Genomic DNA, 12,833 nt, shown 5'->3' with positions numbered 1-12,833 from the left:
CTGCATGGTGAACCTGACCCTCTTGAAATATTGGGATTACCCTGTAAATATGGACTAGCATCACTCTCTAGAAGGAGGAGGGGGCAGCCATACAACCATCCCAAATCAGGATAAGCTTGATAAAACCACCTGGTTTCCCTGTTTCCAAACATTTCAGCCCATTTGGGTGCAAAATAAACTTTGACTTGTAGATTAATTGCATCAAGCAGTGAAAATCTGTCTGTGTTCGGATCCGGAGACTATTTTGACAATGTTATGTCGAAATTCATTGTCAATAACAGGACAGATGGATTAAAAACTGACATCAATTTGTTTTTTACAATAACTAATAAAAACCATAACAAAATTCTTGAACGTGATTGGCTATCAGCAGCCTGATTGGAGAGTTAATTGGACAGTGTATGCGTCATTTTGCGCACGCTATTGCGGTGCACTTAGTTGAGTAAACTGCTGTGTTTTTCAGCATTCATAGCGATGTTTAATCATTCAGTGATCAATCGATGGTTTGTTCATTTCTCGAATTTTGACATAGTTTTAATTAAGTGGTAACAGGACATCGTGTCGTCCAATTCGGTCTGTAATCATACTTGTGATTAACAAATCACGATTTTGTCAATCGCTCGTATGATTACAGACTGAATTGGACTCACTCAGCCCTATTACCATTGTAAATTGTCAAATTGTCCGCTCTCGCTCGTTTACGCATTACATAGATTATAAATCCTTATGTCTGTCCGCTTATGGACAATGAAAATTAGCCAATGAGCGTGCGCGAATTTCTGCAGTTATTTATTTTCTGTCAGCTCTTTTCCAAGTTTTTCTTCGATTTTCATTTATCGGGTTAAAGCTGTGGTAATCTAAATGCTACTGCTTTATGCAAAAAAATAAAATGGATCTAGGGTACGGCAAGTCCGCCGAATCGACGGGATCTAAAATAACTAATAAGACAGATAACGGGGAATCCCTAAATGGTCCACACAAAAACGTGTTTTCCTACACGAATTCGCAGGTTTTCTTCATCATTTCGTCAGGGGCATTGAATTCCGCAATTCGAAAAAAAAAAAACTTGGCTAAGTTGTCAGGATTATAAGTTTTTCGAAAACAAAAAGAAAAAAAAAAGGGGATTTTTTTTTCAAACGCTGGTTTCGAGCTTTACGTGAGCTTATCAAGCGACCGAACAGGGAACGGGGACGCCAGCTGTTTTTTGTTCGCCGTAAAAGCTAATCAGACACCACTTAAAATGCCGCCGCACAAATGCAGGTAAACTAAGCATGGATCTTTTATAATTAGGTTTCGAACTTTGATATCTCTTACATGTGGGTAATTTTCTTACGACGTAGGTTCACGGCACTACAATGCAAATTCCGGGGGGCGTTGCCTATTGAAAGATTGCCACTCCTTCTGGTTTCATACCATAAAGTAAATATTTGCTTGCTGCTTAGTTCTGTACCTTTTCATCGGCGAGGCTTTAACGGAAGTTCTCGTATTCAGCTTCATCTTGTCTGTTTCTTTCCGCTTTGGAAAACCATCGTTAATTTTAGCGTGTCGCATCGAAACGGGGCTGTCATTGCAGTCTACTGTTTCGCGTCGCGACACTTTCGCGTTTTTGAAAATGTTCCTGATCACAGTCCATTGTCTTGCCGATCCCGGCGGAAGCATATATTGAGGTTGTCTTTGTTCCTTCAAGTAGGCAGAATCACACATAAATATGCTTTTGTTAAAACACGAACGAAAACATCGCTATTATACAAATCAAAACGTGAAATCAGTTTTATACAAGTCCTACCCCCGGTGAGGTCATCACGTGATTTTTACGGCACCTTCCGGCCAATCAGGTGATATTTCAGAGGAAAAATGCGGCATAATATTTCCTTTCGTCAGACGATAAACAAGCGCCATCTTGTTTTTTATTTGTCCACGGGAAGGGCCTTGGAATTGTCGTTTTCTTTGGAAATGATTTATCTTTTTGAGCCCTACGAACTCCTTTGAGGTCTCGATAGTTTCTGATTTACGCTCTTGGGCTGCTTTGTGGGAGAATTTAACGAGCTATGCCGTCTCACAAACCGACGAGGTAGGTTCTGTTGCAGAGCAGTTTCGTTCGAGAGGGTACGGGTAAATATTACATGGCATTCACATCGGTGATTTGATGTAACTTCATGTTTTGCCAAAGCCTGCCTCATAATGTAGATCGGAAAAGTAGCGAAAAGGAACTAATGTTTCTTGTTGGTTTTCAGGTCCAAAAGCGCCGACAACTCAAGGTAATTATTACGTGTGCCTAACATAGATTATGTAGTGAATCTTTCCGTCTCGGTTTGTTTCGCGGCGGCACAGCCGTTTCGCTCCGTCGTCTCAAGTAAACTAATCATGTTTCAACGTAGCTCTCTGTGTTGTCAGCTGGGTTTAAGCGATTTTTAGCCGATACGTTAAAAAGGACTGAATTCACATGCAACGGAAATTGAGGCCGTGTGTTTGGAAGTGTGTTTTTCGATCGTCGAGAGTTTCACACACAATAACTACATCATTCTCCGCTAGATGCTTCGCTCGCTGGTGGGTCATGAGGCACTTCAAGTAAATATGCGCAAACGAACATACACGCTTGAGGTTTTTTTACAATTTGATTTAACTTAAACGCGAAGATCTACGTTTTTGTTATGTAGTTTGGAATCTTTTTTCGCCCGCAACCTACTACAATTCACCAAAGCGGTGCCGTGAATAAATTACCCGTACATCAATATAATAATTGATAAGGTTTTCCAAGAACGTTCCGTTCTTCTTTGTCATATTTCCCAGTGTAACAACATAATTGTTCAAGGTTGGGTTTTGTATGATTCTAGTGATCATTGCAGGATTTGGGCGTTTTGTCTTTATAGATTAAGAAATCGAATCGAACGAACCAAATGTTGGAATACCGTAATTGCTTTCCGATTCATAACAACTTGAAGGTTTATTCCATACTTTGGAATCTTTGATCACGCAAACCCATACCGGTGTATGAAAAGTAATATATTTGCCCTCACGACATAATTCTTATTTCTTTGGTATTTGTATTGGGGTTTTGAAGTTTAAGGTGGAATCTTAAAGGGTCCGTGGCCTTGTGGTGGAGTTTTTATTTACATTAATGTTGTCGGTTTCTGCTCTATGTAAAGGTACCTCATTTTCGTCAGAATTGACAGCTGTTTCGCGTCGAGTGTATTGTACTGGCAATTTTCAGATCTCTTGTTCTAGTTGTCCTGCTTCATGACTGCATGACATTGTCTGGCTCTTTTGGATATAAATTGATGTTACTTTCATAAGGTAGTAGTGCCTTGAAAATGAAAATCGAAGTTTTGAAATCGAAGCCACGGGAATCGAGGCGACAGGAACCGAACCATTTCATCTTGCGTGTGTGTCGTGATTGTAGAAAATTTCCTACGTGCGTGATTAATTTCTGAAAGCTTTGAAGTTTACGTTGTTTTTATTCGGTTAGTTTGCTAACAGTGAAACAGGAATATTGCGTGTTTGTTCCTTGATAGACTGTTGTCGGCAATGTTTCTGTCTGCCTAGCTAATTGTAACGAATACCGGTATTTTGCTCGCCTCACGCTCGTTTTGCTAACACGATAGTTTAGCCTCTGCCATAAATTCCAACCTCTTGTCTTTATGGTTCTGTTGTTGCTTTTGATTCTTAGTATTGTGAAAACTTTTCTTCAATTCCTAGCCTTGGAAAAAGAAGTTAGAATTATTAGTCATTCTTTGTTCAGTCTTCATAAACATCACACGTGCAAAGTCTAATAGTCTACTAAATTTTATCACCAAAATGAGATTTTGTCATGAAAAACAGGTTTATTGCTTACTTTAAAGGAAACGCCATGAACTAGCTAGGGAATTGACATTCACCTAAATGTAAACAGCATGATCGTTGATGAACAGGCTAAATTTTAGACATTTGAAAGCTTAACTTTAATCTAGCAAATTACTAGAATTGCCTTGACTCATGGTGATCAATCAGCGCCACATGGTGACTATATACACCTTCATTTTGTTATCAATACAGCACCAGAACTGAGCGTATGCTTAAACATTCCCTGATTGCTTTTATTGTGTGTAACTGCTGTGACATAAAAGACTTTCACCGACTGTAATTTCAAATCTGCCTAGTGAGAAAGTGTCATAATGCTTCTGTATTCCATCTCATTGTATCTTTGATCAGACCGTGACCTTAGTAGATCTTGTTAAGTTATACTTGGATTGTATCAGTTCCACGTGGTTTCCTCCCCTGGTGTGCAAACATCCATAAACAAAAATAAACCTGAACATTTTCTTGCTTTTTTAATTTGTCTTATACATGTACCTTTTTCCTGACAGTTTTAAACATGCGGGTGGTGCGTAGGCAGTAACATTGGAAAAATGTGTTTTTACAACTTGCATGTGTACCTGCTCCATCCATGTGGAGTGAGCAAATACAAGTAACTTAAAAACATGTTCTCACTGTCAAGTTCATGCCCAATCTGTTTCTTGATAGGAAGTTTAAAAAAAGTAAATTTTAAAGCATATATTTTGAGGTATAAAGTGGAAATCAAAGTTAAGGCAAATTCCTAAAGAAATACAGCGTTTAGTTTACATTGTTTGTTGGTCAAGTGGATCTATATTCTCTGATACTTATACAAGCTGTATGTACACATACAGGATTAAAACATGTGAATGAAGTGAAATTAATGAGAGATTTAGCTAGCTAGCTGCATATGCTGTTCATCTGTGAAGCCTATACAATAACTCATTTTTGCTGTTCAATGTTTTTCTCTGGCAGATGTTCCAAGTTGCCATGATTACTACTGTTTGTATTGTAACTACTTTTTGTTTAGCTCAAGGATCAAAATGGCATTATAGATTGTGCTTGACAATTCGTTTCAGTGACATTGTTTAAAATTTCTTTGCACTTTTGCTTGAAACAGAGACAAAATACATGTAGCTTTCTTGTCTACTTACACCTTGCGAACAAGCTGGTTTGGTTTTACATCTCTAAATTAGGGATTGGTTTTTCGTGCCTTAGACTACCAGCACATACTTGTGCAAGAGCATGGAAGGACAAAAATCTAATCAGTCACACAGTTTAACCCTTTTACCTAAAGAAAAACCAAAGTATTTAGAAAGCAAACAACACCTCATTTAAGTACTGATCTAAAGTGTTTATTTAAAGGATCATGTAAAGGTCATGTGCATTTCATGCAGAAACTTAAAAGTTAGAACCACATGACACATTATTGTAAATGATATGGAGATTTGGCTTAGATGTAGGAAGTGAAAAGTTGTGTTTTATGTGATAATGTGCAATTATTAAGTAATTTTGTCATGGAGGAAGAGAAGAAGTGATAAACTGCTGTCAATTTGAATTACATGTATTATTCAATGTTGAAACTGTTGCTTGATTGTTACCTGCAGAAAGTTTCTAAAAGGTAGTGAATGAAAAAAAAAGATGACTGTTTTGTTTTCCCTTTTTCTGTTGGAAAACCCATAAAGCTTATTAGGGATCACTAAAAAGTACATGAAGCCAATGAGTTTTGCTAGCAAAATCTGTCAAGTTTCTAATACTTACAAATAAAAAGTTTCTAAAGGGTAGTAAATGAAAAAAAAAAACAAAAAAACAAGGTGACTGTTTTGTTTTCCTTTTTTCTGTTGGAAAACCCACAAAGCTTATTAGGGATCACCAAAGTACATGTGGCCAATTGATGTTTTGTCAGCAAAATCTTTTCACGCTTCTAATACTTGTAAATATCTCTTTCTGTACATTCTCTGTTATTCAATTGAACTTTTAACCTTAACAAGTTTTATGATCGAGTCAAATTTTGAAAAATCTGACTGGTGATGGCATCAGATTTGAAGAAGGACTATCTTAACTCCTTACAAACTTAATGGCTGTGACTAAACATGAACAAGAGACAATCATAGTGTAAGCTGCCAACTTGGCAAGGATGTGTCAGCTATAAAGCGTAAGTCTTTTGTTTGACATTTATGCTGAGCAGTGCAAAATTTGTTGCATCATCACTGGAAAGTGTAGACAACCATTCCTTATCAAGCTTGTTTTTTGGTGAAGTTAAGCTGTGTGTAGGAAGTGTTACATGTATGTCCACATGTGGTTATTATGACAGTGTCAAGAGATGTTTTGCCAGGAAAGTACATCTATATGATTTAATATCCTGTTTTACAAAACCACAAAGTAAAGTTCTGTCTGTCAAGCAGATTTTGTCATTGCCAACTAAACCTTGCTTGAGGTCGTGTCATCTTTTAGTGGCTTTCATTGCAATATTTTCACAGGTTGTTATCAATAGGGTGCATTTTGTTCATCCAGTTGAACTTATCAATCATGTGTTATTTTGTCCTTGATGGCAGAATACAACATGTAAATGCAGTTGAATATGACATTATTTTGTGTTCAGACATCGAGTTTGCATCAGGATCAGTCCATGGACATCATGTCCAAATGCCTTTCAAAGTTAGTGTAATGTTTACCAAATTTCACCGAATAATGTTCATTGATGTCACATTTAATTATTTCCATATCTGTTGCTGCTATCTTATAAATACATAGTCTGTTATTCATGTAAAATTTGCAAAATTCAAATTTGGCTGTGGAAACTGCAAACAAACACACAGTCAGAAACACATTCTCACTGCAATAGGAGAAACACATGCCAAATTGAGTGAAGAGGGAATTTGGAAAGTACATGAAGTAAGAATTGAAACGAGAAACTGAATGCCAAACAGTATTTGTGTAAAATGATCTAGTGAAAAATATTTAATGAGAAGTTATTTTGCTCAACAGTTTTTCCATTTTAAGTGTTGTCTAATTTTAGAGTCCTGCTTTGCAATGCAGATTGAGGTTGTTATAAGCTTGACAAAATAAGAGCATGCAAACTTTTCATTGACGCATATGTAAATTATCACGTTGCTTTTATCATTCATTTGTTACAACCTAAACTGTTGTTTTTAAATGGACGCAGAATATGTGTATGTCTGTGGGAGAATTTTTTATCTGTGCTCAGACCAAATGTGGCAGCACGTGATAAATCCAAATTTTTATCTACTTGATATGTACTTATATGTACCATAAAAAGTTCTCTTTATCTGAGGAAACCAGTCTAATATACATGTCAGCACTTATGTTATTTTTTTGTTTGTTTATTTATAAATTATACTGCACAAGAGTCAGTTTATAGCTGTCAGATTGATGGTTGTAGCAAAGAAAATTTTCAATTTAATTCTCAACATATAATTCTCAACATCAATAATTATTGCTTTATGATTCCTTTTTGTTGCAATATAAAGCTAGGTTTGAGTATTACCGGTAAACAGTTACCATAACAGCAAGCTGCTTTACATTACAATGTAGATCTCATGGAAGTATTAAATTATTGCTGCTTTTTGTTAACAAAAGAATTATTGTTTAAGTTATTCCAATCTACCAGAGATTCTGCTTGCTACAAAGACCATAAATGTCAAACAGTTATGGTGCTAGGTGAAGCATGTGCTTAAATGTGATATATTTAATATTCAATATTAAGTTTGTGTTTGGTCCTCTCTCTTGCTAAATATCGCCTGTGCTCTGATAACTTGTACCCTGTGCATGTGCTAAAAATTCTTTGTGGTTGTGTTCTGTTATCTGTTACATATAGTTATGGTGGGATTCTAATCTATAAGAACCAATTAGTACTCGTGATTGAAGCATGTGCATTTCACCACAATACTGAAATTGATCTTGAACAGTGTAGCAGCATTCTAAGACAATTTAACACATATCAGAATCATCTGACGATTGTCCTAGCTTTTTAAATTTACATCAATGTTATGATTGCCATCTGTCATTTACTGAATAATTTTACCACCACAAAAAAATGAAATAGCAATTATTTTGTAAGTACAACTGATATTATAGTTTTGTCAGCGATTAGACCAGGGATAGCCATCAGAAATTACATATAACCAAAGTCAGTCTTCACCAGTGTAGCTTTTTTGTAAATATTTTACACAAGTTTAGGTTGTTCTTAAAGACGTGTAAGATACACGAAATGATGTCTTGAAATGTTTTTGTTACTAGGTGCTGAATGACCTTGAAGTGTTAACACTCACTGAACCGATATATATTTTTCTATGTACAGCCTCAGGCTCTTGTCTTGAGTTGTTAAAATGTTGGTCCTGGAGTGTTCAAATATTGGTTCACGAATTTAACAAATCGCTGAGTCTTTCCAATGGCCCAAAATGATTATGTGATGGTATTCCAAATTTGCTATTTTAAGAACTTATTGTTTCAGCAGGGGTTTTTTTTTTGTCTCTTTGTTTTCATTGCTATTGTTAAATTCTCCTGTATGAGATTATTTTCAACTGACCATAGAAATAGTAGATCTATATTCAGCAGCATGGGGAATTTTTTTTTTTTTCCCACTGGAATGTGCACTTTGTTTGACCTTTAATAGTTATAAGAGACATAAAACAATCCCACCTGCCATCATTAAACACGGTGCTGTTGTTTGGTGCAGTAGCTCGTGATCAATAACTAAAACAACACGTGCAACTGTTTAATTATGCATGTTCTGTGGCAGGCTAAAGTCACGGTTTTTGACTCTTACAATTTACACCATCAACGCACATGTTGTGTGGTGGTGTTGGCTTGGAGCCATGATTTCTTTTGAGGATCAGATAAAGCCGGTCAATTGAAGTGTCCTGTTGCTTTCAGTGTCATGTGGAAAACAGAGCATGACTGCAATTTAAGTATGCAGTGTTTGTTCAATTTAATTTGAAGTGCTCTGAAGCATGTCCGAGCTTGTTCGTCACTACTGCCTTTTGTGAATTTGCGAAGTGAGTTGGTTGTTTTTGAAATAGAGATATCATTAATAATATGAGGAAACCTTTATCCATCTACATTTATAAGTATTTATCTGCTAAATTGTATGTACTAGCTATTGTTAGTAATTTAATCACAGTGAGAAAGTTTGTTTGTGTTACCATAAAGTGCTCTGAAGGAAAGCAAATAAAATACTATCAAAAGAAATATCTGCAAGATGGCAAACAAACTAAATTTGATAACTCAGTCATTTCCACAAAAACTTTTTTGTATGGATTCCTATTCAGGAACTGAAAAACAATGCTTCAATACCATGTCTTTCTCCTTTCTTTTTCTGTCTTTGTCAGTTTTTTTAGCCTTAAAAGGCATGCCCTATTTTACATTTTGTGCTTGGGTTTCACAAAACGTGACCAAAATACAAATCAGTTGTGCAGGCATCATTTAATTATTGAGTTTTGTGGTTGACAGATTTCTTTAACCTTTGACAGCAGTGGTTATACTCTAGTGTGGTTTTCTACCACAGCAAAGCAGTATCTTTAGATTTAAATCGAGATTACATGTATAGTTTTCTTGATGGAAGAGTATTTTAGAACTCTTTCAATTCTCCTCTTGTTGGAATTACTTTGTTCCTATTTGGGGTTCAACAATGGCCTGAGAGATTCAATATTGCTACAGTTGGATGTTGCTAATTCAAACTTGGTTTCCCTTATTTGGAACTTGAAACCGTTTCTCTTGGATTTTCCCTTCTGTCAGTCATTTACTGTAAGCTATTCCGGACTCCTGCTATTTCAAACTATTTTTTTCCCTTGGAGAGTGTGAAATAGCAGGGTTCAATTGCACTCTTTAGAACGCACATGATCCAAGGTCCCAAACAAGCTGTCAAAAGTTTTGAAAATATGCGTAGTATATTTTCTCAAAATAAAAATTGGTAATACAAAATCTACTTGGAGATACTACGTAATTAACAGCCTCAACTATGCTTTGTTCTCATATATAAAGCACTTGCATGTTCACTGTTAGAATTGGTAACATCACTCAAATTTTTATAAGCTAAAAAGCAATTTCCTAAAGCTGGTTATTCTTTGTACATTTCTATCATGCCCTAGTTGCACCGTTCTTCTATACATGTTCTTTACAGAGGAAAACTTAGTTAAAGCTCTAATGCTTTGTCAAATATAGAGTTGGACTCCCATTAATTTGACTGTCATTAGGCCAGTGTGCGAATATAACAAAGGTGTTGTTTAGTATGACAGAGACCGACCAGGATTAAAAGGTATTAAAAGGAGACGGTCATATTAATGATATTGTCATAGAACGGTTTTCAATTGAATGTCGCAAAACCACAACCAAATCAATTACTTACCAATTAGGGCGGTTTTCAATTGAGTGTCGAAAGTAATTAGACAATTACTTTGGTTTTGGTTTTACTACGGTTTCAGATTGGTGGAGAAGTCTAATTGGTAAGTAATTGGGTTGGTTTTGGTTTTAGGACACTCAATTGAAAACCACTCTACTTTGTACCAATTCAACTACTCAGTCAATCTCAAACTGTAGTAAACCAAAACCAAAATAATTGCGTAATTACTTTTGATGTACCGGTAATATATCAAACATGAAAGACAGTGTTTGACCACATTTCCAAACACTGAGAAGAGAGCTGAAAATATGACGCATAGTGGAGTATTTTTGACAAACTTCAAGGTGTTTGGAAATGTGGTCAAACACTGTCTTTCATGTTTGATATATCTTCTCAATCAAAACTAACACTAAGGAGAAACGGAGAATAAAAATTGTAAAAATCTATGCTAATCAAGATCAGATATCCAAACATTGTCACAGTCATGATTTCCTTTGTTTAAACTTGATGAATTATTAATGAAGTTGAGAGAGTCAATTGAAATTCACTCTATAAATTACTTAACCCATTGACGCCTGTGGTGCCCGTAACCGCCTGTGCGAAAAACTCTTCCATTTCCCTGTGCCGCCCGTAACCGCCAGAAAAAGAGCACTTCGGAACAATTGCCTTTCCTACCCTCTCTGAAGACTTTTTAGTTCCCCTATTGTTCTATTGTTCTTGAGGACAAATAAACCAATCAGAATGGACTTTCTGAGCATATTTTCAGAGGACTTCAGGGGTCGTAGAAAGGCGGTTTTTCTTCTTAAAATCATGAGCTCGAAAAGTGCAGTTAATCATGGCACGTTGCGGGCCAAATCTAAAACTTCCAAGGTCTTGTTTTCATTCCTAAAATGGAGGAATTACTTCTTTGGCACTTAAAATGGAAAGGAGAAACATAAATCGATGTGTAGGTGGCCTCAGAATGGAAGGTCAAGGTGTTCGAAGTCCTCAAACCTTTCTGGTGAATAATTTTTCCTTCCTTCAAGTGCCGCGAAAACATGAAGATCGGAGCGCTTTCAAGTAAGTTTTGACGACATGTTGCAGAATTAAAGCAGCTTTTCGGACTTAAGAAACAAAAATAGTAATGTGCACTATTACTTCGAAGTTGAATTCAACCTTTGAAACGATCGGTAAAGCCACGGGCGTTAAAATGACTGCAAAAGCTGTCGGCAAAACCCCAAGCTTTCGTGTTAGCGTGAAGAATAATTTGAACATGTGGTCATGCAACGAAGCTCATCTGCGAAATTTTGAACAATTTTTTGCTTTTAAATAGGTTTCTTCGTCTCAGCTTGAATGTAAATTTATTGTTATTGAACTTCCTTTCGCATTTCTTTCATTTGGTTCCCTGTGTTTGGGAATTTTAGGTTTTAAAAGCGAACAGTAACTTGCACGCTGGATTTCTGCATATTTAATTTATGGCGACGTCCAGGCGCTTTGTTTATTTAGTTTATTTGCTTCGTTCAAATATTTTTTGGAGGCTTATTCAGCTACTACAGAACCACTGAGAAAAGAACTAAATGGTCACTAATTTAACACAGTTGAAGTACGACTGATCTCAAAATAATTCGCTTGTTTTTGCCATCTTTTTGATTTACGACTTTCATCTTTCTTTTGCAGCGTCGTAATATTTTCGTTGCGCGGCGAAGAAATTGCTCAATTTTTTTTTTTCAGATTGAATTTTACATGAGTCCTTTGCTTTTATTTTTTGTTGTTTTCTCAAATGTTAGCGGTTATAGTACAAGAATGAAATTCTGTTGTATTTTGGTTTCGTTTTTGTCCTCCAAAGTCAATAATTAACTCATTTTCACATAGTCAATTTTCTCAGCTTCTGTAGGTCATTTTGTCGTGCGGTAAAGAAATAATATAATTTCTTGTTTTCTCATCAGTTTTCCACATCATGTTGAGTTCTTTTTGCTAATATTTTTTAATATTCTGACCCTTCATTAATTCAACTTTAAATAAACGATGTCTTGAAACCTGATCTTGTGTCTGTGGTTACTGTGCATATGGTTTATTTTTGTGCTTTCGCTCGCTCCGAAATATTCCAAAAAAACACCAGGGAATTAGGGGTGGGTCGCAGGTAATTTCGTTCAGGCATCAATGGGTTAAAAATATTTTTTTTTCTCAATCATTACTTTGCTACAGAGTTGTTGAACTTCGCAAAGAGAGATCCCGAGATGCAGCAAGAAGCAGACGTGGCAAGGAAAATGCTCAGTTTGATGAGCTGGCCAAACTCCTGCCATTACCCAGTGCCATTACATCCCAGCTGGATAAGGCTTCCATCGTGCGACTTACAATCAGTTACCTGAATATGAAACAGTTTGGAAAAAGAGGTAAGATTCTTCCTTGTTTTTCTGGTAACCCAAATCCATACACTCAATTCATCTCTATGCTTTATAGAATATGTTGTCCAGTCGTTAGAGACTTAAGATCCTCGTTTACTGCAAACATCTAACTGCAATTTGAGGTTAGACATTTGCCATTTGGACATTAGTCGATTTTGGATTTCCACTTAGAATCAGAGCCTTTCTACAAACAACAACAAAAGGCTACATGTGGGTAATTTTATGCCTAAAAAGTATACTCAATTTGTAGAAAAAGGGTTCCCTTATTCAATTTCAGC

At 36.2% G+C, this 12,833-nt stretch overlaps 2 protein-coding genes across 8 annotated transcripts in view; one reads left to right on the top strand and one right to left on the bottom strand.

The window, feature by feature from the left end:
- Positions 1–12,833, bottom strand: part of LOC110039848 (kelch-like protein 40) — a 42,381-nt gene that overhangs the window by 2,829 nt on the left and 26,719 nt on the right. For 4 of the 6 annotated variants that reach the window (XR_016209385.1, XR_016209382.1, XR_002295583.2 and 1 more), the window contains one exon: positions 1,451–12,515. The exons of 1 other annotated variant lie outside the window; for it this stretch is intronic. The gene's annotated coding sequence lies outside the window, so the exon portion shown is untranslated. The remainder of the gene's footprint in view (positions 1–1,450; positions 12,516–12,833) is intronic. One more of the 6 variants, XR_016209384.1, reaches the window with a different exon arrangement.
- The window catches only part of LOC110039840 (uncharacterized), a 29,169-nt gene that overhangs the window by 4,323 nt on the left and 12,013 nt on the right, over positions 1–12,833 (top strand). Inside the window, exons 1-3 of one of the 2 annotated variants that reach the window (XM_020744992.2) lie at positions 1,938–2,071; positions 2,235–2,258; positions 12,356–12,543. In XM_020744992.2, the coding sequence (XP_020600651.2) occupies positions 2,049–2,071; positions 2,235–2,258; positions 12,356–12,543 (235 nt within the window). In that variant the 5' untranslated portion in view covers positions 1,938–2,048. Of the gene's footprint in view, positions 1–1,937; positions 2,072–2,234; positions 2,259–12,355; positions 12,544–12,833 lie in introns of those variants that run through there. The other variant, XM_020744990.2, reaches the window with a different exon arrangement.

Source organism: Orbicella faveolata, unplaced genomic scaffold (genome assembly GCF_042242905.1).
Source record: "Orbicella faveolata isolate gen_17 unplaced genomic scaffold, um_ofav_v1 contig_27, whole genome shotgun sequence".
Taxonomy (NCBI): domain Eukaryota; kingdom Metazoa; phylum Cnidaria; class Anthozoa; order Scleractinia; family Merulinidae; genus Orbicella; species Orbicella faveolata.
Note: the sequence above shows the minus strand (reverse complement) of the source record. Positions and strands in the feature narration are given on the sequence as shown.